This window comes from Ambystoma mexicanum, chromosome 1p, assembly GCF_040938575.1.
Source record: "Ambystoma mexicanum isolate Mex_15411 chromosome 1p, UKY_AmexF1_1, whole genome shotgun sequence".
Taxonomy (NCBI): Eukaryota; Metazoa; Chordata; class Amphibia; order Caudata; family Ambystomatidae; genus Ambystoma; species Ambystoma mexicanum.
This window is the reverse complement of record NC_090921.1, coordinates 676,132,020-676,156,600: the sequence shown is the minus strand read 5'-3', so window position 1 is coordinate 676,156,600 and position 24,581 is coordinate 676,132,020. Positions and strand designations below refer to the sequence as shown.

Here is a 24,581-nt window from a genome sequence, read left to right as displayed (position 1 = left end):
ACCCTAATCATCCTCTATCTTTGCTCCTCAGACCCTGCTGCCCTCCCAGTACTGGTATTACATGATTGAACTTGGCTTCTACTGGTCGCTGCTGTTTCGTGTGGCCTCCGATGTGAAGCGAAAGGTGGGTCACCTGGCTGCGCGCAGCGAGTGGTTCAGCATTAGGTGGTGCATGTGTTGCTCTACTGCACGCTGCTTATGGGTTGATGGGCCGTGCAGTATGTGGCTAGACTGGCCTTTCAATATGTGGGTCTCCGGCTACATGCTGTGGGTGGGTCTATGGTTTAGGCCAGTCAGTTGCTCTGCTGCATGTGGCAGGTAGGATTTTAAACTGTGCACTGCAATTCGTGGAGGGTGAGTCACTTGTATAATGGGCAGGTTGTTCGGCTGCATAAGCGAGCGTCTGTCGCTCACATGTTTGTGTGGGAAGTGGATTACTCCTTGCGCCCCATATTTAGGGTGTTGGCTGCATATGATAAATAGATGGCTTGTTTGGATATTCATGGTGGGTGGATGTCAGGGCTAGGCCTCGGGGCTTGGTTGCTCATCTGCATCTGGCAAGCCAGCTGCCAATGAGGGCTCAGCCCTGTTATGGATGTTTCCATATTCACTCGGGAGGGTCAAAGATTTCAAAGAGTAGGAATGGCATGGCATGGCTTGTGTTGGATACACGCCACGAGTCCCGGAATGATGCAGCAGGCGTGGCAGGAGGTTGCATTTCATTAACATGCTCGTAGGTGTAGGCAATAGTGCAACAATGGCATATTGTTTTAGTTGGGTGTGAAGTGTGCTGCTGTGGAGTAAACGGCTGAACCGCAAACCAAGACAAAATAATCCATGCACTGTGTAGAGAACTACAAGTAGTCCTGGAATAGCTTGAAAGGCCGTGCATCACGGCACAGCTTTCAACAATCCGACTCTATGGTGTACAACTGCGAAACGCGGTGCAGCTTCAAAACCAAAACAAAGGGTCCTGAAAAACAGGGTGACCGTGCACCATTTCGCTGACAGTCTCGGTGCAATCTGAATATTTGTGAGACAGTGTGTGTTGTAAACTCTAGGACATTATGGGGGTTGGTGAGACTCCACGCCCAGGCTGCACGTCACAGAAATGAGACTTGTGGCCAAAGAAAGGCACTACGATATGGCGTGGGTTTAAAATGGGGAATAAACAGCCTGCCAGAGGGTCAAATCCGTAGGGCGGAAGGGCCTGCTTACACCTGCTGCCAAGATGGCGGTCACCTAAGTGAATCCACCCCTCTGGTCTACATCCGGTTCAGTCTTCATCACTTAATGTGCAGACAGAAAAGAGTCGATTTATCATTTGAGCACCATCTGAAGAAGTTGTCTGTGGAACTTCGAAAGCTTATGCATCTACCATCTCAGCATAATATTTTCAGTTAATCCAACAAAAGGGATCAAAACTCGGATTTTTTTTGATTTTAAGGCTGGGCTAACACGGCATGTTAGCCCAGCCTTAAAATCAAACAAAATCCGAGTTTTGATCCCTTTTGTTGGATTAACTGAAAATATTATGCTGAGATGGTAGATGCATAAGCTTTCGAAGTTCCACGGACAACTTCTTCAGATGGTGCTCAAATGATAAATGGGCAGTGAAAGAACATGCACACAGAGCTGGACATGTTTTATGCATAGAAAGAAGTAGGAATCGCTCACTTAATTTCTCTGCGGGTCAATACATTTGGGAAGAAGTAGGCACATGCTACCATTGGAAACAGTTCTCTAATCCAGTGCTGGGAAAATATAATATAGCCAGGGCTGCACTCTTCACCCAATGTTTTGCATGTAGTGTATCTAAACACTTCAGCACAATGAGTCTGGTGAGCCACAATGTGAAGAAGTGATGCTATTGTAGACAAATCCCAAAATGAAATGTAAGATTCAAAGATATGCAGTTGGAAGATAATTGCTTAACAAAGCTATTGCAGTGTGCCAAAACCAGATCGACCATGGCTGCACGCAGCCAACCACAACCATTTCCTGGTCTGGCTCGAAACGAAGACGTTGTGTTGACCGATCTATGTCACACTGCCTTGTGGGGGTGATGCTAACGTGGCACCAATAGGGAGGTCTGGGCACTTGGCTCTGTGGTGAGCGCAAACCTGCACAAGACAACTGGGCCCCCACCCAATCAACAGCCACTGCCAAAACGCATTGTGTAGGTTCTGAAGTGTGTGGACACTACTGCAGGGGACCCACCACCCTCTAGCCCCAGCTCTATGAGGGGACCCCAACCCCATGACTGAGTGCCCTGTGACTGTGGCCACGTTTGATCGCTTTTCTTAAGTGGTCATTTAGGGTTTCAGCTCCACTGATCGCTGCCTTTCTCTGCTCTGCTGTCCCATATCAGTCTGCTGCCATTGCTTTATCTAGGACCTTGCCACAAAATAAAGCCACAAAGTGGGGCTGATGGTAGGAACGTATTTCCGAAGGATACATTGGTGTTGACAAGTTTAAGGTTGTGCCGTGTCTGGAACAAGTCGGACCTCTCAAAGGTTTTTTTAAATGTCACAGACCTCTTTACCCTGCTTTCAGATCTTTGGTGCGGTGGCAATCTCCATGATGAAGCCAGGGAACATCGTCCCGTGGAATTCGCATTTGGAGACCTTCTCCATTGCAATATATGCAGCACAGAGCTGTCTTTCCCACTGAGTGAATTCTTTCTATTCCTTCTATTGATTGTGTCATCATGAGAAGTTCTCTTGGTACAACAAATTTCACTAATGCGCCAAAAACTATTTACCTGTATTTCCACGGCCTTTTTGCATTTGAAAACCTTACACCAGATCAATCATTTTTCTTGTTAATATATGCTGGTAGGCTTTGGGCAAAGCCCCCCCTGCAGATCTTCTGCCGCCTTACTATCGATATACTGTGTACTCCTTTTTTTTTTTTCATTTGAAAGGGGCTTGTTGGGTCATGTGATGATCTTTCTTGGCGGCACCAATGAACAATGCCGGGTTACTGGTCGCCTTCTCTGTACCAAGGTGGCCTTTAAGGATCCAGCTGCTCCTTCACAGCATCAAACAGATCTGGGCGGAGCCTTCTGTCCTTGCCTTGAGCGCTCTCCCCTTACAGATCAGTGGTCTGGGCTCTCTTGCCACCGGTTGTCAACTGGCATTCAATGGTGGTTGAAAATGTACTTTGCCTATCTGTCCTAACCATGTCATCACAAAATGCGTTGCCAGGGTAGCCTTGCTTCCTAACGAAGGGCAGCCTGTGTTAAACCTGCTCGCATGTCAAAATAAAGTGCACCCCCCCTTCAAGACCTCTCCAGCTGTGCAACAGTCACTCCTCCTGCACAGCACGTGTACCCTGCACAGGATGGGCCCATGGAAGGAGGGGGGGCGGGGGGGAACTGCTCTAGGATCTGGGCACACTGATTGGGGAAGGGGGGTGTTCAAATAAATGTCTCTCCTGATTTCATCCACTCACTTTGCAGAGGCGTAGACCAGGTAGGGCCTTGAGCGGGCAAGGCCCACCCAAAATCTGTAAATGTCCACCCGGCAGCGCTGTGTGGGCATTTACAGATGTTAATGTCACTGCAGTGGGCCCTAAAAAACCTTCAGGCCCCACTTGTCAGACAATCTTGGCTACGCCTCTGCCGCTTTGTAGCTAGATGGTTTTGTCTGTTTTTGGACTCTTATCTTGGACCACAGTTAGTTTTTGTTTTGCATACAGCTCACAAAGGAAGCAAAAGATCGCCCGAAAAGTTTATGGAAATTGATTTAGTGTTTCAGCCCTGTAACTCTAAACAATAAAATATGACTTAATTAAGGTGGGCCCAGGATTACCAAAGGCAATAAGCACTTAGGCTCCTCCCCTCGTACTTGGGCCGCTCTTTCAGCAATCGGTGGACACCCATAGCCCTGCTTCCTAGACTTCCCCGCGCTGCCAGGCAGGCAGTCCTGCCACCTGTTTTGGGGACAGTATGGCTCCTACCTGATATCCACAAATCCAGCACTCTGATCCTTCACCAACCTTTTCTGTCTCCCTATCCTCTGTCTGACAGAGAGCTTGGCCTCTGTAGAGCCCTGCGCCCCTCTATCGCTTGCCCGTGTCCCGAGGGAGGGAAGGAGGAAGGGAGGAAGGGAGGAAGGGAGGAAGGGAGGAAGGGAGGAAGGGAGGAAGGGCCAGCCAGCCAGCCATCCATCCATCCATCCATCCATCCACTAGGCCACACTTGGTCACCCTAAACCCCTTCTCAATCGCTACTCATCCCATGGCTCCTTATCTTGTATGTGTAACCTCCCACCAATAGCCCTTGTACCCCTTTGGTAGTTGTAATTGTGAGAGGTCATAAATGAGAGACAAACACAAGATTGTTGTATTCTTAAGTGATGACATTTTTACTACCCAAAAATGGGTTTGAAAAACAAACTAAAACTGACGATCGGTCTGTGTCAGGATGTCAGTAACTGAAAAGCTGCCCTTGGGTCCAAAACAACCCATTCTGACCCTCACACTTCTAAACAAACAACAAAAGGTGCACGGAAATGTTTTAGCTTGATGTTACAAAGTGTTCAAAACTGAAAGTACGAGTTACTCCAACAGACAAATGTTCTCCGAAGGTAGAGACCCTTGGGTCCAGAAAGTAATTCCCTTCCCCAGGATTCTTAAACTGGATGTCAAAATGTCTCTTTAGCTAACTTTGTGTCTTTAATGGACTCACAGAGTTCTTGTTCAACAGTTCAAGCAATAAGATCTAGTAACAGTCTTTCAATCAAAGTTTGTGTATCTCGGTAGATGACCTGGTATACACCCCTGCCAGGAATCATTATACAATTTCCAATTGCCTAGTGTACTCACCTGCCATTACTTCTCTTTAAGGTTTTCAGATTCCCTAGCGTGCTCTCTTGATAGGAATCTTTGTCCAACTTCAATTGCCTGGCATACTTGCCTCCCAGGACTTCCTATCTGTTTCACAGTTCTTGGGTGTACCACAATAGCATATGCCATGTGCTGCTTGGTATATCTGTTTGTGGTAATAGTTTATCACATGCACTTGATCAATATTGGCATCTCATGCTTCTGTATTTGACTGGGGTTTGCCTTTATACTTTGTCTTGTCAACATCCAATCATTCTTCTTATGGCATCTTGCCTTTGCACTTTACCTTGGTTGCATTCAAACAAACTTTGCTTTTGTATATTTCCTGCATTAAAAACGTGTACCAACTTGTTGTGGTGGTTGTCGAAACGCCCCGGGGTCCCGAACTGCTTTGGGCAGACTCGCCTGGCTTTTCCTGCATCTCCTCCATTGCCCGCGCCTCTTCGTTATTGCTTGTGTTGCACACTTCCAGGTTGGAGTGTGTGGATACTCTCCCATCAACCGGCGTGGCTCTGGGGTCACACACCAGCTCTCCCTCTCAAGCCGGGATGAAAGCTGCTGCCTCCTCGAGTGACTGGACCTCCATCAGCTTCTGCACTGATGCCAACGTATCCACAGTCCTGACTCGCCTGCAGCATTCCTCCTCCTATCCCATTGCCTTCTCTGCTTTGCTGGTTTCGTCAGTGTGATTTGCGTTCACGAGCCCTGGCGTGGAGGCAGCCTCTCCTCCTGAACTGCGTGTTTCTGCACTTCTCTAAAATGCGGTTGCTATTTCACTCTTTGCAGATTTGGGAAAACAAGTCTGCATGTTGTATTTCGGGCTCCTGACGATTTGCACAAATTCTCTTCTCCTCGTCTCAGTGCCTGAGTGGTTATGGGAGTTGAAGTCCATACTCCAGGATGGTTTTTCTCGCGAATTAAAAAAAAAAAGCACATCAAGAACAAAAGGGGTTATGTGTGGTTATGGGTGTTTGAGTGAAAGGTAGAGGCCTGACTGTAATGACAACAGGCCATCAGCAACTCTGGTATCAGAGGGTCTTCCTTATGGGGAAGGAGAGAAAACTGTGACTCCTCATATGAAGTCACGACATCTCCCCTGTAGTGTGTGATCCTCCCTCATATAACCCCTCCCATGGTCCGGATCATCAGGTAGTGGCTGCCGTCCCCTGACCACATGGGAGGAGGTAATCGCCGGGGAATCTGTGGTGGCTCCATTGGATTCATCAAATAACCCACATCAGAACTCCATACATGTACTAACTCGTGTTTCTATACTTGCAGGACTTCAAGGAGCAGATCATTCACCACCTGGCCACAATAATCCTCATCAGCTTCTCGTGGTGTGCCAACTACATCCGTGTGGGTACGCTCATCATGGCTGTGCATGACGCCTCGGACTACTTGCTGGAGGTGAGTCCCCCACATGGCACCTTAAGCTATATTCTAGGAGTGACAACACTGTTCATAGTGCCTTGGGGATGAGTACAGGGCACAAACACAGGGCACAAATACCGGGCACAGGCGCTTGGTGCTGGACTACTAAATGCAGGCCTTTGGGGTAGAATACTGGACATCGGCCCAGAGGAAAAGTACTAGAGACAAGTCTGTCCTCTCCAGTCAGACCCACCTCCCCCTCAAATGACTGGAGTGCACGGAGGATGGAGACGGAGCAGCAGGTATGTGTAGTTGCCAGAATTTAGAAGAAAGAAGTAGCTTATGTATAACGTCAAACAAAGTGCTTATTTTATGTTCTCTGCCTTCGTTACTCTGATTGTACTTCTAAATTGAACACTTCGGACATCCTTTACAGAATTTCAAGACTGTCGAGTATGTATGGCAATATATTCTAATTTCGAGGTGAAATAGGTGGCGTTTCGCAAATTCAGATTATTTGTTTCTGCTGCTAATCTGTGTTTGCTGCTAAGGATGACAACGTTTTAATCTGCAAAGTAGTATATTTTTATATGTATGAACTTGCATGATGCGAATCGTTTGCAGATGTTTTTATTGTTTTTATTCTTCAGTTTTCCTTTTTCTTCTCTTACCGTGCTTCTATTTTGTATTATGTGAAGAAGAATGTTCTATTTTTTGTTCAACCTACTTTTTGTGAAAGTTATTTTCTTCAACTAATTCACTAATACATTTTTTGTATGTTTTTTCTTTTTTAATTTTAGTAATTTTTTTAAAATGTTGAACTAAGTGTATCCTATCCCACGACGAGGGGCATTTAATGATTATCGGTAAATTTAAGTTGGGATAAAAAGATCTCTTGGACTCAAAAGCCTCTGAATTATGGTACGTTTTAGGAATTATGTGTTTTTCTAAAATGGTTCCCGACCCATTTAAAAAGGGTGCATACTGGACTGGGTTATCCAAAGAAATCTTGCGATAACTAATGTTGCAAAGTTCCCACAGCGCTGCTCCAATCATTATTTGATCAGTTTATATCAATTATTTGGTCCGATGCCAGCAAGGAAATGTGGTATCGCAATCCAAGACATTTAACTAAACATAATTTAGCTTCTTGTATTCAAAGTAGTATTGATTCTATCAATCAACACATACCGCTAGATCATTTAGTCGCAGACTACTGTGCCAAAATACATTTTCCAATTAATCAGAAAGCCCCGTTGTGAAAACAATAAGGTTGGGTACAAAGAAGAACAAATGTTCTAATCCTCCTCTAAAGGCATGTATAAACTCTGTCCTGCTTCAATTGAATGTTGTGATGGCCTGACGACTGCATTTCATAACAAAATATCTAACATCAGAGGAGAAATAGCCTGAAACTGGAAAATGAGCCCTTGCATACAGAAGGTCATACCCCGCTGCCTAAGGGAATAGACCGTGTTAACCCAGGGTTTGATTTCATGCCAGTCATCATAGACCAGGTCACCAGTTTATTTTCCTCTATGAATTTCACCACGTGTCTGTGCGACCTCTGCTCTTAAAATGTAACTAAAACGTGTACTTCCATTGTAAGATCTTTTTTTAATAATGTGTCTTTCACTAAAGGGTATATTCTAGCGGAGATCAAAAGAATGTGTTACCTCAATATTTAAAACAAAATTGACCCTTTGGGCATCCTGTTTCTAGGTTCAATTTCTTTTGAAAATTCTCGACAAAATGGCCACCAATTGGTTACAAGAGCATCTAGAAAAATACTTCTCGCTTGGGGACTTTCAGTAAGGCTTTCGGCCAGGGAGGAGTACTGAAACTGTACTCATTGATGTGAGAGACCAACTCCTTGGCATCATGGACCAGGGCTCCACAGCTCTGCTCATGTTGTTCGACCTTTTGGCGGCATTCCACACTCTGGATCATTCAATTCTATTGAGCAGGCTAAATAAAAGGTTGCTAAAATCTCAGATAAGGTGACCAATTGGCTTAATTGCTTTTTAAAATATCAATTCTTTCAGAGTAAGAATTGACCAGTTTGAGTCCATAGAACACCTTTTACATGGGGGTACCTCATGCGGCCTGTTGTCCAATGTCTATTTAAGACCTCTCCACAATTGGCACTTGTCTCAGAATGTCATCTTCCAGAACTGCGCAGATGATACTCAGCGAATTTTCCATCTGGCTTTTGCTAGATGAAGCCAGCTGAGAAACAAAGTCTTTAATAGCATTGAACGTTAGATGCCCTGTAACTGGTTCAGCCTAAAGACTAAATGTTTTTGTACCTCCTTGGGCGCATTTTCTTTGCAGTCACCAGCTGAGTTATGTTTAGTTAAAGTAAATGTTAGTCCATCCAGCTGTGAAAAACATAGAGGACTATTTTTACACCCATTTGTCTGTCTCAGCATGTTAAGAAAGGTGCTTCAAACTATCCTATAATGATCCTCAGACAAATTAGACCATCCATGTGTGAGCATCATATGGCCACTAGGCCCGAGCGGTTATCAGCTCTCGGCTTGAATATGCCAATGCCTTACTCCTTGGTGCACGTGTTAAATCTGGTGAAAGTGATTCAAAATATTGCTGCTTGTGCGGTCACAGGCGTGTCAAGGAGAATGCACATTTCCGTGGTCCTAAGCAAACTACACTGGTTGCCAGTTATTGCCAGGATCAGATGTAAGGCTCATTTTCAAGGCTCTCCAGGATATTGGCCCCAAATATCTTCCAAGAAAATTTCAATTGTATTCTCCCTCACATGCGCACAGATCCTTGCAGGCCACTTATTCAATTATGTATTGGAGTTAGATTATCAAGAGCACTGGGAAGGTCTTGCCAGCTTCTGACCATTAAGTACTGTAACAAACTCCCCCAGCAGGACCATAGAGTGTCAAAGTCTTCTCTACTTTGGAAAGACTGAAAACCTTTCTGTTCAAATAATCATTCTCCAAGTAATTTCCCTGCGTGTAGCCGAAAGATAGTGCTAGGATGCCTTTGCCATAGGCGCTCTATAAATGCACATAGCACCTGTTGGTAAACCCTATCTGACCTGATAGGAAAGATGATGGGCTCTGTGAAGTCCTGAGGAAGCAGCTGCCTCGGAAACCTTTCTGCTGTGAAGGAAAGTGTCTTGGCTACTGTTCAGTCTGAATCCACTGGAGATGAGGTCAAATGTAACCATGTATCGAGCATGAAAAGGGACTGCCTGCATAGGGATGCCTTGTTGTCATCAAGCACACCCCTGTTACAGTGGCTGCTGAAGAGTGGGTAGAAGGGAACTGGACATGGTTGAACCCTTGGGGTGAGACTCAAGACTGGTAATAATACATTGCAGATGTGATGAGTTAAACCCCAGTCTACATCGGCAGCAAAGACAAAATAGACATTCCAAGATTGAAGATAAAAAAATAGATTGAGCAAGATTAATGCATCGCCTACCCTCTTCACCTCTGGTCAATGACAGCATCTACAAGACGGTCACCCTGAAGTCCCCAAGCTACCTGAGAAACTCTGCAGCTCACAAGGTCTGCGATCAACCAGAAGTGTAAGGACATGTGCAGACTTGAACTCCGATGGTGCAGGAAGGTACACAAATCGGAACATCAGCCTTCTCTCTCCACGCCCCAAGTCTCTGGAACCTCCTCCTCCTCAATATCAGACTCCCCATTTGCTTCTACAGTTCAGCAAAGAGATCAATTCTCCTCTTCAGGGAATGCCCCACCGCCCCCCCCAACATGTAGGTCCATACAACATATGCTCCCCACCATTCCCGAGACTGGGTGACCTGATCCCCACTGTTTCCTCCCCTGGTTACTTGTAGATCCATTGCTGACAATTGCCCTCCCTCCCCTGTTAGATCCCTGCTCCCTTGTTTCTCTGCTCCCTAACCTTGTTCTACCCCCTATGATTGTAAAGCACTCTGTTGCTTTCCGACGCTAGGTTTGTGATCAGTTAATACCCGTATAAAATACCCTTATAATACCCTACTATTAAAAGATGGCAAACATGGAAATGATAAATGGTGCTTGTAGAGGTGTCATGTTTCCCTTTGCACCCTGGAGCAGCATGGAGACTAGTATCCCTGAATTGTCCCACCAGAGTTGGCCTGTAAACCTTGGTTGAGTGTGGGAGGGGGGTGTGTTTGGAGGCACAGAGGAAAGCAAGATGTTGGTGGGGCAGAGGGGTGCAGGAGGTGTTTATGTGAGCAAGCAGGAGAGTACTGGAGCAGGCAGCAGATTGTTAGGAATGCAGGTCTTTCCCAGAGGATTTAGTTGCAAGCCCAGCAATCTGATTACAATCAGGATAACGCACTACTGTTGCTCTTGGAGTCCAGAGGCACCGTTATTCCCGGGCATCTGAGAAGACCTCTGCACTACCGCCTCCATGCCACATGCAGTGCCCTGTGCACACTGCCTTTAAAAGAAAACAAAGGCGTGTGTGTTCCTCCATGTGCGGTGCAGCAGATGGCCTGGTCCTGATCTAATGCAATTATAGGAACATGCATTCTTTATTTTCTTCAGGTGATGCCGAACACTGGCACGCCCTGTCCAGCCACCCCCCCCCCCCCCCCCCTGCAGCAACTCCACCCACTGCTTCTGGCTCGAGATCACAAGCCTAACGCAGCAGCCCGCCAAGTTTAAGAGTATACGTTTTTATTTTGGCAACATTAAGACTCGGAGCTCAAAATAACAAATTAGCAGCATGTAGGCGCGTCACTTCAAAAATGCATTTCGCCAATGACTGGACACCATTGCGAGAGGAAGGATCTTAAGGGCGAGGGGTCTGGAACGGGGTAAGGGGAGAAACAGTCAGGGGAACCTGCCAAGGCCCCTCTGCCTGATGTGCCTTTTGTGGACATTAACTTGTCGCAAATATATCCTAACTCATTAATTTGGAGCTGGACCTGCTCTTAGAACCTTAGCAACCCTAGACTTTCCGTAGCAACCATCCCCTTTTAAATGACGCGCCTTTTCCCTTCATCGTTCATTTCACCAACGGTCCAACTTATATGTGCAAAATGGTATTTTTACCAATTAGCTCTGTTATGCATGGTCTATTCAGTGCCTTACTGCCATCGTCATGGCCTCGCAGTTCTTCAGGTGGTCTTTGAGTGGGCAGACTGTAGCCTACATATGCTTGATAAACACTACATTGTATTGTAGGCAAAGTGCTTTTCAGGATATTAGGCATTTACGATTGCATGCAAATGATGAGCGTACATTGCAATCCAAAAACACAGTGCATGATGTACATCTAGGTGTGCATCCCTAGTGTTGCATGTCACCCCTCCTGGGAGATTGGTAGCTCCCAGGATGTGTGTAATGGTCACATGGTGGTTACCATGTGACCAAGTTAATAAAAGCGACGAGCCGCTTCCGGCTCGTCAGTCTAACAAAGAACTGACTCTGGTGTGGTTATTTTGAGAACCATGCTGGAGCTACACCGAGTACAGCAGACCCAATGGTGGGGTCCTGCACGTGGACGAGTGCCCCTGCTGGGCAAAACTGTCCCACCTGATGTCTGCCGTGTGACCACAGCGTTGTTTGCAACCCCAGCCTGCGGTGTGCTGGGTGCCCCCAGCAAGGTAACGTGGCTCTGGTACTCCAGAGCACGCAGGGTGCTCCCTGCAGTCCGCCACCAACAGAATGTCTGGTCCGTTGCAAAGGATGCCGTAGGAACTATATCAAAGACACTGTGTCGACTGCATTTCCCCCTATTTTATTTTAATTTATTTGCATTTTTAAAGCGCTCCCACGGCCCGGGGGCACTGAGGCGCTGTTACAGGAATATGTCTTAGTTACGTACTTATAACGCGCTTAATACCCAGAAGTTTCTAAGCACGGACCCGTTGATCGAACCTGTGTTGCTTCGTGTCGTCTTGTTTCCAAGGCGAGCACGTTGCCGCTGAGCTATCCTCCCTTCTTGACACAAAGTCATGAATGTCTTTTTAGAACAAGCAACCCACCCACCGACCCGAACAAATAGGCCATGCCCATCCAGTACCAACTTACCATGAATCCATTGAAAATATCCATCTCGTCAACCGCTCTCATTCTTGTCCGGAGCCTTTGGGAACTGCATCTCTTTGTTGCGGGATATGCAATTATTGAGCTGCAATCTACTAATATTTCAATCGGGCTTCTGTTTGGGATATAGCCACACAACCTGTACACTTCAAATCCTGGGTCACATCCTGGCTAAAAGGGAAGCTTCCCTTCTCATTCTTAGATCTGTGATTGTTACGTTTGGTTGATTATCTAAAACTCCTACATACATCTGTAAGGCAGCGTACTTGAACCGTGTGCCCGCTTCTTTTATCAACAAGCCCGGCTAATCGGACCAAGCGAATTCTTTTTTATTTTTTTATTTATTTCCCCCCCCCCCCCATCCTGACCTGCGCCAGTCGCATAGTCCAACAAGGTGCTCTTCCCCCAAGTTCTTTGAAGGGTCAATGTCCTGAGTCATTGTACTTTGACTCACTGAAGAAATGACCAGTTGGATGGTGAAGAACCTTTGTAAAAATGCAGCGACTCCAAAAATGAGCCTTCCAATTGGTTCATGGGCGGTGCCTTCCTTGCCATTGACTTGATGGTGCCATGGCTCCTGTTATGAAGGATTGGTAACGAGCTCGGCTCATCACTGCATGCCTCTTTCTAGATCATCGTGGCAATGGCTGCAACCATATCAACAACTTGACTATGGGGAAATAAATTCAGCTACGAAGTGCAATGTGCAGTTCTGAAATTGACTTATTTTATAGTGCCATTTTGCAATTAAGTTTTCATTCTCATTCCATTGGTATTTCCATCTTCCTTTAGCTTTTTTCATTTGTTTGTATTTCTTCCTGTTTTTCATCTATCCTTTGTTTCTTCGTTAGCTGCCCATCTCTTAGATTCAGTCCTGCCTTTCATTGCCTTCATTTTTCTTTTGTCATTTTTTTCTTTTTATATTTCACTTGCCTTCATTTCATCGGTTTCTTTCTGTATTTTTTGCAGCCTCTTCCTTTACATTTTCTATTGCTTCATAGTTCTTTCCTTCCTTCTTTTTCTTTCATTTTTCTGCACAATTTTCCCTTTTACTTGTTTGTTTCTTTTTATCTTACTATTCCCTCTTCCCCATTTCTGTCCCTCTTTAATTTTTATTTTTTACTTTATTTTCTTCTTTCGCTCCTTTTCCTTCTTTCGCTCCTTTTCCTTCTTTCGTGCACTTTTGCACACATTGCACCCGGCCATTGTACTTCCTCCATTCAACATGTTTTGTCTCTCGTTCCTCCTTTCTCCTTTGACCCACCTTTTGTTCCACTGATGGAGCTTGTTTTTTTACCAGATGGATGATGAATTAGAAGACCTCGGTTATGTCACCAGTTCCATTGGAATGTGGAAGGCTGGGGAGATGGAACAGAGGGCAGTTGATGCAGAGCGAAGGGGACTGTTGGGAGCGTGCACCTCAGCTGCTTGCAGGTGGAATAAAGGAACCCACATGCACTTTCCTGTGGCCCCCGAGCCTGCCTCAATGACCTGACAAATCGAACTGACATACTTGACATTATTTTTATTTTAATAACGGAAGGCCAACTTTACTTCCTGGCACTAAATATCATGGCCCCAGCCATAACCAAGCAGCCCTTTCCTTGAACGGTGGCAAGGTCTTTGCACTCCTCGAACTTGGAATAACAGAAGGGCTGCAAGGTGTACCTCTAAGACAAGCCTGGGGCAACAGTTCACAATGTAGCAACATCATTTCCTAATAGTTATTGTGCCGCAGCAGAGTTATTTCTCCATTTCTTTCGCATAGTTGCCAACATGACCCGTTCTGATCTGTAGCTGCTTATCCAGTCCCAGTTTTTTCTTTGCATTCTGTGACTTGTAGACCGAGTTTTATAATGGGAGAAGTGGAACGAAGTCTGAGAATGCAGAGAAATAAAACCTGGACTGGACAAGAACCTACAGATTGGAATGGGTCATGCTGGCAAGTATGCTCTTGTACGCATCAAAGAATATTTAGCGTGTTATGTACATGCCACTATCACTTCTTGTGAGCCCAGTGGGGATTTTTTCATTGGTCTTTTTGGGAGCCTTCATTGGTAATTGGGTTTGGCTTTTTAGGAAGCACTCTGGTGTTTGTTACTACATTAGCTCTTCATATATGTAGTTGGAACAGCCCACAGAGATGAACTGAGTTTTTTTTCACCCAAACTTCCCTCAGTGAAGTCTTGAAACTTTGTTCCGTAGACCGTGTGGTGGTTTATGCAGATTCAGCAGATCTGCTTGTCCACTAAGGCTAGAAAACATTGGGCGTAACGCTGAGAAGAAAGGGGTTTGTAATGTGAACCATTGTGCTGTCTATTAGGCTTTCTTCTGCTGTAGGTTCTGCCTTCTTCCGGGCTAGAGCAGTGTGAAGACTTCCCTACCAGTAGAAGGAAGACGCGATGCATGTTTACTCTAATCATAATGTTTAATTGCAGGAAATCTGGTTACTCTTCTTTTCCGAGAACAAGATTGGCAAAGATTTCAGTTTGATCTGTCAGATTTTCTAATGCATTATCCATCAGATCATTGCACTGATGACTACTGGAGGAAAGTTGAATGTGGTGGATGGAGCTAGTGTTCATCAAGTAGGAGAAAGAAAGAAAGAAAGAAAGCCTTAAAAGAAGAGAACCATCAGAGCAAGAAAGTGAGAGCAAGGAAAATGTGGTGATGGAATTAAAGCCAATGCGAGGGGGCAAAAAGAAGGGAGACCGGTATGGCTGGATGGGGAATGTACCAAAATAGAGAACTTGGGGCTGAAAATACCAAAATTCGAGAACCCAATTTTACCAAACATAAATAAATAAATTGTGCGTCTACAAACTGCATGCCCAATAGCAAAGCGATCTGCCTCATTACGTGGCCTGTGTTCTAAGGCTTGAGTGGGCTGGACTCTAAGTAAACACATGAAGTATCTCCCATATCCCTGCAAAAGGTACCAATGCCAGCAATTGTGGGAGAAACAGATCGCCCGAGCACTCGTAGACTGTGCTTCATTCAAAATATAGTTGTATTCTTCAGGCAAGGATAAGACAGCATATAGTGTCGCTTCCTAGTTAATATACCAGCAGTGTGTTGGGTTCCTCCCCTCAACTCGTAAGTCATGTGACCTGGTAATTGGAAACCGCAAATGGCTCCGGAAGTAAAAAGGGCGGCCATATTGAAATGGCAAGCCCGATGTAAAATACGGCAATTACCCAATATCGCTTGAAGCAAAAATGTGCAACCTAAGGTCATAGGCTTCAAGAGGGGATTAATTATGAATTGTTTGATGTAAATGAAACAGATGCTGCTCTTTTATAGTACCTTTCCTCTTTGAGTTTTCTGCTGCTGTGCATTTTTTACCAGCCATGAGCGGAAAATTATTTATCAATATGCACTCGCATTTTTTGCTTCCGCCATATATTAATCCCCTCTTGAAGCCTATGACATTAGGTTACACATTTGTGCTTTAAGCACTATCGGCTAATTGACATATTTTACATCAGGCTTGCAGTTTTCTGATTATGATGTCACATGACTTTGAGTTGAGGGGAGGAACCCAACACACTGCTGGTATATTAACTAGGAAGCGACACTATATGCTGTATTGTCCTTGCCTGAAGAAGCTCGAGTTGCGTGGCATTTTCTCCACCCGTTAGGGTGAGTGTGTTACTCTGCTGGTCCGCCCAGATTGGCAGCATGTTCATATTCTACTGCAACATGTTGTGATACACGTTTTAACAATAAAACTATTTTTTTTGCATGAGGCACAGTTTCAGAGTGCTCGGGCTATCTGTTTCTCCCACAATTGCTGGTTTTAGTACCTTTATGAAAGATTATGGGCGATTGTGTGTGAGTGTGAAAACGTGTCAGGCAAATGGGTGGATTGCGGGTGGGTGGGGGGTCTCTCCACGCATGCATATGTGGCAAAACGGGGTAAAACAAAAACAACTAGAATCTGTATTTTGGACCTCAACATTTTATGTTCGCAGTATTCATATAGATCCACTAAATGGAAGGAAAGAATAGCATGTAGAAAAGGAATTAGACAGAACGAAAACAAGGTAGATGCAAAGATGGAAACAAATCGAGGGATCAAGGATGGGTGAAGGAGAGAAAAAAAAGAATGAAAGATGGAAGGATGGAACAAAAGAAATGCAATATAAACGCAAAGAAAAATAGATGAAGGAAGGATGGAATAAAAGAGAAAACCACGGAATGAAGGAGAAAAAGATAGAAACAAGTAAGAACGAAACAGGGAATTAAATTAAAAGAATATTGAAGAAAAGACGGGAAGAAAACATGGGATAAAGAAAGGGGAAGAAAGAATGAAGCTATATGAAGTGAATAAGGATTAAACGAAAGAAAGATGTCAGAGTGCTGGAGGTAAGGCAATTTAAAAGATGGTATGAGAGCAAGAGAGGAGGCTAGGAACAAGGGATGGGAATTAATACATGAATGAAAGAAAAGGAAGAGAAAAAAAAACCTAAATAATGAGGGTGATCGAAATATGGAAAATGTAAAGGGAAGAGAATTTAATAAGGATATAAAGGATAAACGGGTGTAAAGGGGGCTTAATGGCATTTCAAAGTCAAATTCTGCATAATTGGTTTCACAATGTGTCATTGCACTTCAGACTTAATCGGTGTTTCCTATAGTCAAGTGCATTATTGTTGCCCTGTGACTGTTGCCTCGCATTGTTACAGAAAGTGTCTGGCAGTGATCAGGGAAAGATTGCTGCCTCCATGAGCCAACTGGAGAATCATTTTTGGGGATATTGATGGGTTTTTATTATATATATTTTTTACTGGTTTTTATTCTCCAAGGTTCTGCCTGTAATTACTTCAATGATTAATGACATTGCCCCCATAATCCCGACTGAACTTTTTGTGCAAACTAATTGGATACATAAGAGCTTTGTTCCACCAATACCCGAGTGGCAATTTGCTATAACCAAGTCACTGCTGAGCATGATAACACCTGCCTGTGCAAATGCCTGGCAGTGATACATGCCTGATTGTTTAACCACTACTTAAAACCAAATCCTCAAAATAGGATTTTCTTCTGTTAACTTCAGCACCTTCAATAAGCCGCATCCAAAGCTGGCACCCGCCCTCGCTTAAGCCGTGATTTCTCCCTTGCATGGATCAAGTGCCAAATCTTTAAGCTTTGCACGTGACGACAAGCGTCCTCTTTGCCTGCTTATGAAAAATCGGGTGAAAGGGCTCCATGCCAACCACATCTACTAAGAAACCTAAGACTACAGCCCAGATCTTGATCCGTCAAGTGTTGTGCAAGCAGTGAGTGGTGGTGTAAGATGAGACTGAGGTATCCAAGGCCGTTACCACAATTTGCCTCTTCAAAATCCCTTCTACACGCTGCTGCCAGACAGATTTCACAAGCCTGCTGCTTTAACCTGTTCTATTGTAGTATCTAGAGTATTTCTCTGCACTGGGTGCACACTGTGCAGACAATAGATTGTAGTGATGTCATCCAGAATCTGATGGGAGATGAAGGTTCCAATTGTTACAGGTGAGATCTTCAGGATGGGAGAGCTTAATGATGAGATGTATTTTACCTAGATCCTGTCTCATTTAACTAAGCTTGCCCTGTAACTTGTAATAAAGCTTACTACTTTTATATAAACCAGGTTCCAGCATTTTACCTGCTTCTCCAGTGCCGTGAATACTACATCTGTTATTATTTTTTACCCCTGGTGAAAGAAACCCTGCCTCGCTTTCATGCCGCTCAGTTAACGCCTCCCTTCAAATACGACCTTTTCCATCCACTGCATGTGTACCACTTGAATGCCACAGGGAACAAGGATTACCAGGAACTTTTTCACTGCAACTTCTTTTATCCAGTCCTTCTGATATAACATTGCTTTGTTCTTGTAGACGTCTGTCGGGTTCTACATGATGTATAACCTTACTTCATGATCATTTGGACTGGATTATAAAGCGTCTCACTCCGGTAGGCACCCAGGGGGTGGCGGATGCTTCAGAGAGCATCCACCCTTACCACCCACATGAGCTTAGCCATCCTCTTCTGGCCATGCCTGGCAGAGGGCAGCAGTGCTTCACTGGTGGGGGTGTTTGCCAGGGCTGAGCCTTGGGACTTATTTCTGAGCTCCGCCACTTATTGTCCTCGCGGGGTGGGGGGGAGGGTGGATTAAGATGGCGTTTTAGCAACTTTATTTTGATGGTTAGTCGGTTGTAGCTAGATTACTAGCAACACTGTAAATGGATCGCCTGGTTCTGCATCGCCAGCCCGCTCATGCTCATTAACCCGATGAGCCCCACCTACGCATCTTTGCTGGTCCTCATGCTGGCTATTCCTCCACAATGCTCCAGTCGGCCTGCATGGCTCGCTGCTGCTCACCTACCAAATTGACCAGCGGCACTGCCACAGTAGAGTGGGTGGCTCAGGGGTGTGGTGCTGGCAGCAACCATGTGGATGCAGTTCCAGGAGGAGCCAACTAGTTCAGCAGGAAGATGGGCATGCACATTCATATTGTGCCAGTGTCGGTGGTGTGGCTGTCCTATGGCACGCACTGCTCTGCTTCTGCATGTGGACGCGCTTGCCGGACGCATGAAGGGCTGTTTGAGCTGGGCACTGCCCCTTTCCCTCTGGTAGGCATGTGCAAGGTCCCTCCACTCATTGAGCCTTAAACACACACTGGCATGTGACTGTGATCATCTCTCCAGTGCCATTAGCACCACGCGGGCAAGGGCAAGAAAATCCACTGGTGAAGTGCCTGTGCAGAGGCCAACCCATGCAAGAAACTTTCTGCAGGAGTTGACAGGAAAGTTCATCAGTTCAGTGAAGATTTTGTATGAATTTGTTGTTCTATTTCTAGAGGAAGGAAGCTCCCTTGCTCTCTTTTTCCACTTGCCACCTATGCAGTCCGAGGAAAATGATGAGGATGTGTTTTAGAAGCAGTTAATAATTTGGTATCTCATTTCAAACAATAAATAGTATTTTATGCCATGTTATACTGACTGGCATTTGTACATCGCACCTCTGCTGTGGGTAGATAATGCATCGGACCCAAAAAGCCAACGGGAGTTGCAGTAGCAACCCAAAACATGTCAACACTGTGGGGAGAAGCACTGGGTGGTGACCGCGTTGGGCGGCAAACTGTTGTCCCAAAATGACACAGGCATGCTACAAAATGCTTTGGGCGGGGCACTTACTTTACAAATTGGATAGTATGGGGTAGGAGCCCCTCCACTGAAACTATAACCTTCTACCATTGGTCTGGTCCTGATTTCGTACAAGCTGTAGACTTTGAAATTCACGACTCCGCGATCAGGCTGTCTCGCCCACCCACCCCGTGCCCTCTCCATGCTTGCAGAACCTTAATGCTTGTGAGCGGAACCTGAGCTGGGGTTGGTGCATTGGCCTCGTGCAATACTAGAAACATGATCCATCCTTGGTGGCGCTGGTGATTACAATGGCCCTTCACACCCAGTGCTTCCGCCTATACAGAGATTTGCTTTTTTAATCCAGCATCGAAGATTCTCCAACATTCTACAAATCCCATTTACTCCATGCGACCTTCTTTCGCTCTGCGATTGTACACCCGCACATTACACCATAATAAGCATTATGCTCCAATTCAGAATATTGCTCGGTTATACTGGGCCCGCAGACACCTTTTCTCTTCTATTACAATCTTGTGTCTTGCTGCGCTTTTGCATCTCTGGATTTCTGCACCCCTCTGCACAGCCATAGCTGGTTCGCGATCCCCTAACCACGGTATACAATTCTGCAGGACTGGCTTGTCACGGCTGAGTCCTTCTGATGCACCACCCCTGCCTCCTGCTCCACCAATCCTCTCTCCCACCTCCTCTTGTCTCCATACTCCAGGCCCATTTTGCTTCACTCTGCGCGCATTCCTCCCTCTAGAGGCTGTGTCATTCCTGCTTCAGACAGGGGGGACATTGAGGAGTCATTTATAAAGTACCTGTACACAAGTGTTTTTAGGAGCGACAAGACAAGGTAGGGAGACATAGGGAGGACAAACAACAATCTTACTAGGCCTTGTGTGATTTAGATCGTGCAAGTACAGCGGGGAGAGGGAGAGAAGTGCTGGGGAGGGGGGTGGAATCAGGGTAGCATTGCTCAGGGTAGTGCGGGAGGAGGGGTTTGTAGGGTTACAGATACAACCCTTAAGTGCGTGGAGGCAGTGCAGGTGATTACAGATCATGGAGGAGCCTGGTGTCCATTGGGTTCTGAGGGTAGCCAGGCGACCAGTCCGCGCAGCAGATAGGTGGGTCAGCAAGGGAAAGAAAGAGAGAAGTCGGAAGTGAATAGGAAGGTCTTGAGCTACTTCCGGAACCTGAGGTGCTCCTGCGTGAGTTTGTAGGGCAAGGAGGCCATTCCAGAGGGAGGCCCCTGCAGAGTAGCGAGATCTACCTCCCACTCGCTGCCTGGAGAAGTGTCTGACCCTGAGAGTTGAAGGTAGCTGAGCGAATGGCTCGAGAAGGAAGATGTTTAGGAAGAGAGGGTTGGCTATAGTACAGGCCCTGGCTCCAGAAAGTCTTGTGGACAATGCATGGGGTCTTGAACTTGATCCTTGCAGCCACTGGGCACCAGTGGCAGGCGAGAATTCAGGGCTGGAGAGATACGATCGCTGGGCTTGAGTCCAAGGACAATTCATACAGTCCAGTTCTGGATTAGTTGCAGAGGGCGCAGAGTAGACGAAGGCAGGTGGAGAGAAGAGGCTGTTGCAGTAATCCAGCCTAGAGAGAACCAGAGCTCTGGAGACACTGAGCTTCTGGGGGAAAGTGAGAAAAGGAAGAATACCTCTGAGGAGTTGCAGCTGGTAGTGGGACTTTCCCTTGAGGTTGGTGATGTAAGGAGAGAGTGGGGTCGAAGATGAGCCCCAAGGTTGTTTGCCTCACAGGAAGGTGCAGGGAGAGGGCCCAAGGAGGGCGGCCAGAGTGAAAGGGGGAAAGCTGGAGCAGGGGTCCCAATGAGGAGGATCTCGGTCTTGCTGGCATTGAGGCAGAGATTGTCGGAGGTGCATTCCAGAGGAGAGGAGAGGAGAGGAGAGGAGGCAGAGGCGAGCATGAAGGAGAGCCGAGTATCATCTGCATAAAACTGAAAGTTAGCAGAGAAGGTAGAGATGAGGTGAGCCAAAGGGGCCACATAGAGATTGAAAAGGCAGGGTGAGGGGTTGGAGCCCTAGGGAACGCCACATGTCGAGAGAGAGGTGGTGGAGAGAATGGACACCAGTTGAACTTGAGTGGGACGGTCCCGGACGAAGGTCAACCATGCTGGGGCCTGATCCAGGTTCTCACAGATGATTGATCAGGATGGCATGATTGACTGGGTTGAAAGCAGAGGAAAGATCAAGGAGGATGAGAACAGAAGGAAGGTTCGAGTCAAGATTAGTAAGCAGGTTTTCCTGGGTTTTCAGGAGAGCAGTTTATGTGCCTCTGGCTGCTCTGAAGCCAGACTGATGGTCATGGAGACAACCAGCAGTGAGAGAGATCGGGTGGTAGTTTGCCGGACAGGAAGGGTTGGCAGAACCTTTCTTCAAGAGGGTGCGCACAAAGGAGTGCTTAAGGGGGAGGGGAAAGGTCCAGTGCCAAAAGAGTGATTGCAGAAATCGGCCAAGGGTGGAGCGAGGGTGTCCATGTGGTCCTTGATGGTACTGGAGGAGCAGGGAAGCACTTGCTTGCATGACCCTTTTATAGATCGGACTTGTCTAGAAACGTCATCCGGAGTGATTGCATGAAAGGAGGAGGGGAGGGAGAGGCAGGCAGATGGGGGGGGGGCCAGGAGAGGAAGAGAAAGAGGAGAGCGAGGACAGAATGTCCTGAGTTTTAGTGGTGAAGTAAGAGGCCAGAGCCGTGCAGAGGACCTGGGAGGGAACAGAATGGGTGGAGACTGGAACAGGATTGGCCAGCTCCTTGCACCGTGTTAGAGGCCGCAGAGTCGCAGGCTTGCATGTGAGCTCTTTTCTTGGGAAGGACAGAGTCTGTATTGCCTTTGCAACAGGCCAGCTTGTCGGAGGATGTACCCGATGCCCTCCACCCTCCACTTCCTCTCAGCCACCCTACACTCGCGTTTTACAGTGGTGACATCGGAGTCATACCAAGAATTGCACTTGAGGCATGCTTCAGGTGGATTCTCATGACGGGGCAAGGATATTGAGCATGCTAGTGATAGAAAAATGCAAGCTAGAGAGGGCTGTGTCAGAGTGTGAGTCAGCCACAGGAATAGGAGGAGGAGAGAAAGTAGCAGCAAAGGGCTCCACTGACACACGCCTCATGGGCCGGATGACCAAGAATGTTGGTGGCAGTGCTGGAGTAGGCTTCCCCTGGGGGAAGAGAGCTTCAGGTGGGAGGAGAGCAGAATCCCAGTAGGATAGCTCAGGGGCAACATGCTTGCTTTGGAAGCAAGACGACACAGAGCAACACAGGTTCGATCCCCGGGTCCGCACTTAGAAAACTCTGGGTTATAAATAACCTATCATATATCATATCAAAGTGGTCAGTCCAAGAGAGGAGTGGTGAGAGGGGGATGTCAGAAGAGATGAGAACATCCAAGATATGCACGGCGGAGTGTGTTGGGCCAGAGGGTAGAATAGAGAGTATCGCAGAGATTACAGAAGCGCCCCGAGGTGGGATTGGAAGCATCCAGATGGATTTTTGAGTAGGAAAAGGTTAGAGGTAGAGAAGATGAGGGGGCAGCCCATTCAGAGAGGAAGAGGGCAACCTAGCCAGGTGGTCTGTAAATGGTGGCAATAGTTGGAGAGAGAGGCCAGAAGAGATAGAGAGCCTGCCGACAAGGCATTCATAGGAGGAGTTGGGCCTGCATAGGGATAACCAAAGCAGGGACCCACTCCGGAGAGATTGGGGCTAGTCCACCTCCAGGAAGGTTGGTTCTGGGTTCTGAGTCTATCTTGGAGCCCTCAGGGAGGACAGTGTCAAAACTTGTGATGGAACTGCCCGTGAACCATGTCTCGGTGAGAGCGGGGACATCCAGGTCAAGTTCTTCAAGGGGGTGACCGATGTCCGAGGAATGTTTGACAGCAGAACAAGAGTTGAGCGTAGCATTGTGGAGCAGGTTGCCACATTTGAAAAACTTCTGTGTAGAGGTACAGCCATGAGGTATGCCCTGCAGAGGAGGTAGAGGGGGCATTGGTTCAAGCAATGCCTTTGATCCTGGGTTTTTTCCCCAGACTCAAGGATGCAACAAACTTTGAGTATCTAGACCCCAATAAAGTGATGCACCCCCACCCGGGTTAGCTCTATTGTCTATCATCTCATAATTTCCCCACATCCTATAAGAAGCATAAAGGTAATCTTGAAGCCGTTACAAAAACAAGTTTACTTTTCTTAGCAAAATACCATCCTTTTTTTTGCACTACTTCAAAAGTAAGATGTTTTCAAATTGAAGTTGCAAAAGGAACGATGGCAAACAATAGTTCTCCCAACTTCACCTGCGAATATGTGTTCAGGTTCCAGAGTTGCAGACTGGTCCCCAGGCCCAGCTTTGACATGTAACCAAAGCGTGTGCCCCTGGCCGAATCATTTTATCTCGGTATACCACACCTGCCAAAATTAGAAGTATCTAGAAGTTATTGAGCTCACAATGTCCGCTCCTTCAAAAAAGCCTCCCCATGATATTGCTCTGGTCTATAACAGTGACCATTCATGTGTGGGGCATCAAAGTGTATCTCTCAGATTAGTCCTGGCCACCTCTTTTAATGTAAATTTCCATAATTGCCTAGAGTATGAAAGACTTATTCTGTCATGTCATTTTCTGTGATGTCTCTACGCAAGAACATTCAGGGGGTCCCGCACAAATGTCGATGTTCTATGAGCTGAAGTGACCAACTAAAAAGTTATTCTTCTGTGCCATTGGTTAATCTTGAAGATGCCAGCAGAAGTGGGCAGTGGGCCACCTTTTGCAGGTTCCAAAGGGTGAGAAATGGAATCTGATTGGCACAGGAGGGTCTATTGGGATTATCATTTTCTGTGAGCTATGGAGAATTCAGCTATCCATGTTTGAAGAGACAGAAGGGGGTCCAATGTGGTCCCATAGATCCTTGCCATTGAAGGAAGAGTGCACTGCACCAAATGGTTCTTGTCTTTCAATTGTGCAAATGATTCTGAGATGCCAGATTTCCAGCCTGAGTGGGGAGGCCTTGGGGGATGCTGACAACTCCCCATAATCAATAGCCTCTTTTTACCACTTGTGAAGAGCTCAACAGAGGCACTAACTTGCCTGCATCTTAATTGAGGTCTGATCATCTGCTTTGAGTCTACACTAGAGTCTTTCCCAGTTTTCCAAGTATCCAAGTCATAC

The 24,581-nt window shown here is 46.3% G+C and overlaps 1 protein-coding gene across 3 annotated transcripts in view; it reads left to right on the top strand.

The window, feature by feature from the left end:
- Positions 1-24,581, top strand: part of CERS2 (ceramide synthase 2) — a 272,224-nt gene that overhangs the window by 217,111 nt on the left and 30,532 nt on the right. For all 3 annotated transcript variants that reach the window (XM_069649755.1, XM_069649754.1, XM_069649756.1), the window contains exons 7-8: positions 32-124; positions 6,133-6,261. In XM_069649755.1, coding sequence (XP_069505856.1) covers positions 32-124; positions 6,133-6,261 — 222 coding nt within the window. The remainder of the gene's footprint in view (positions 1-31; positions 125-6,132; positions 6,262-24,581) is intronic.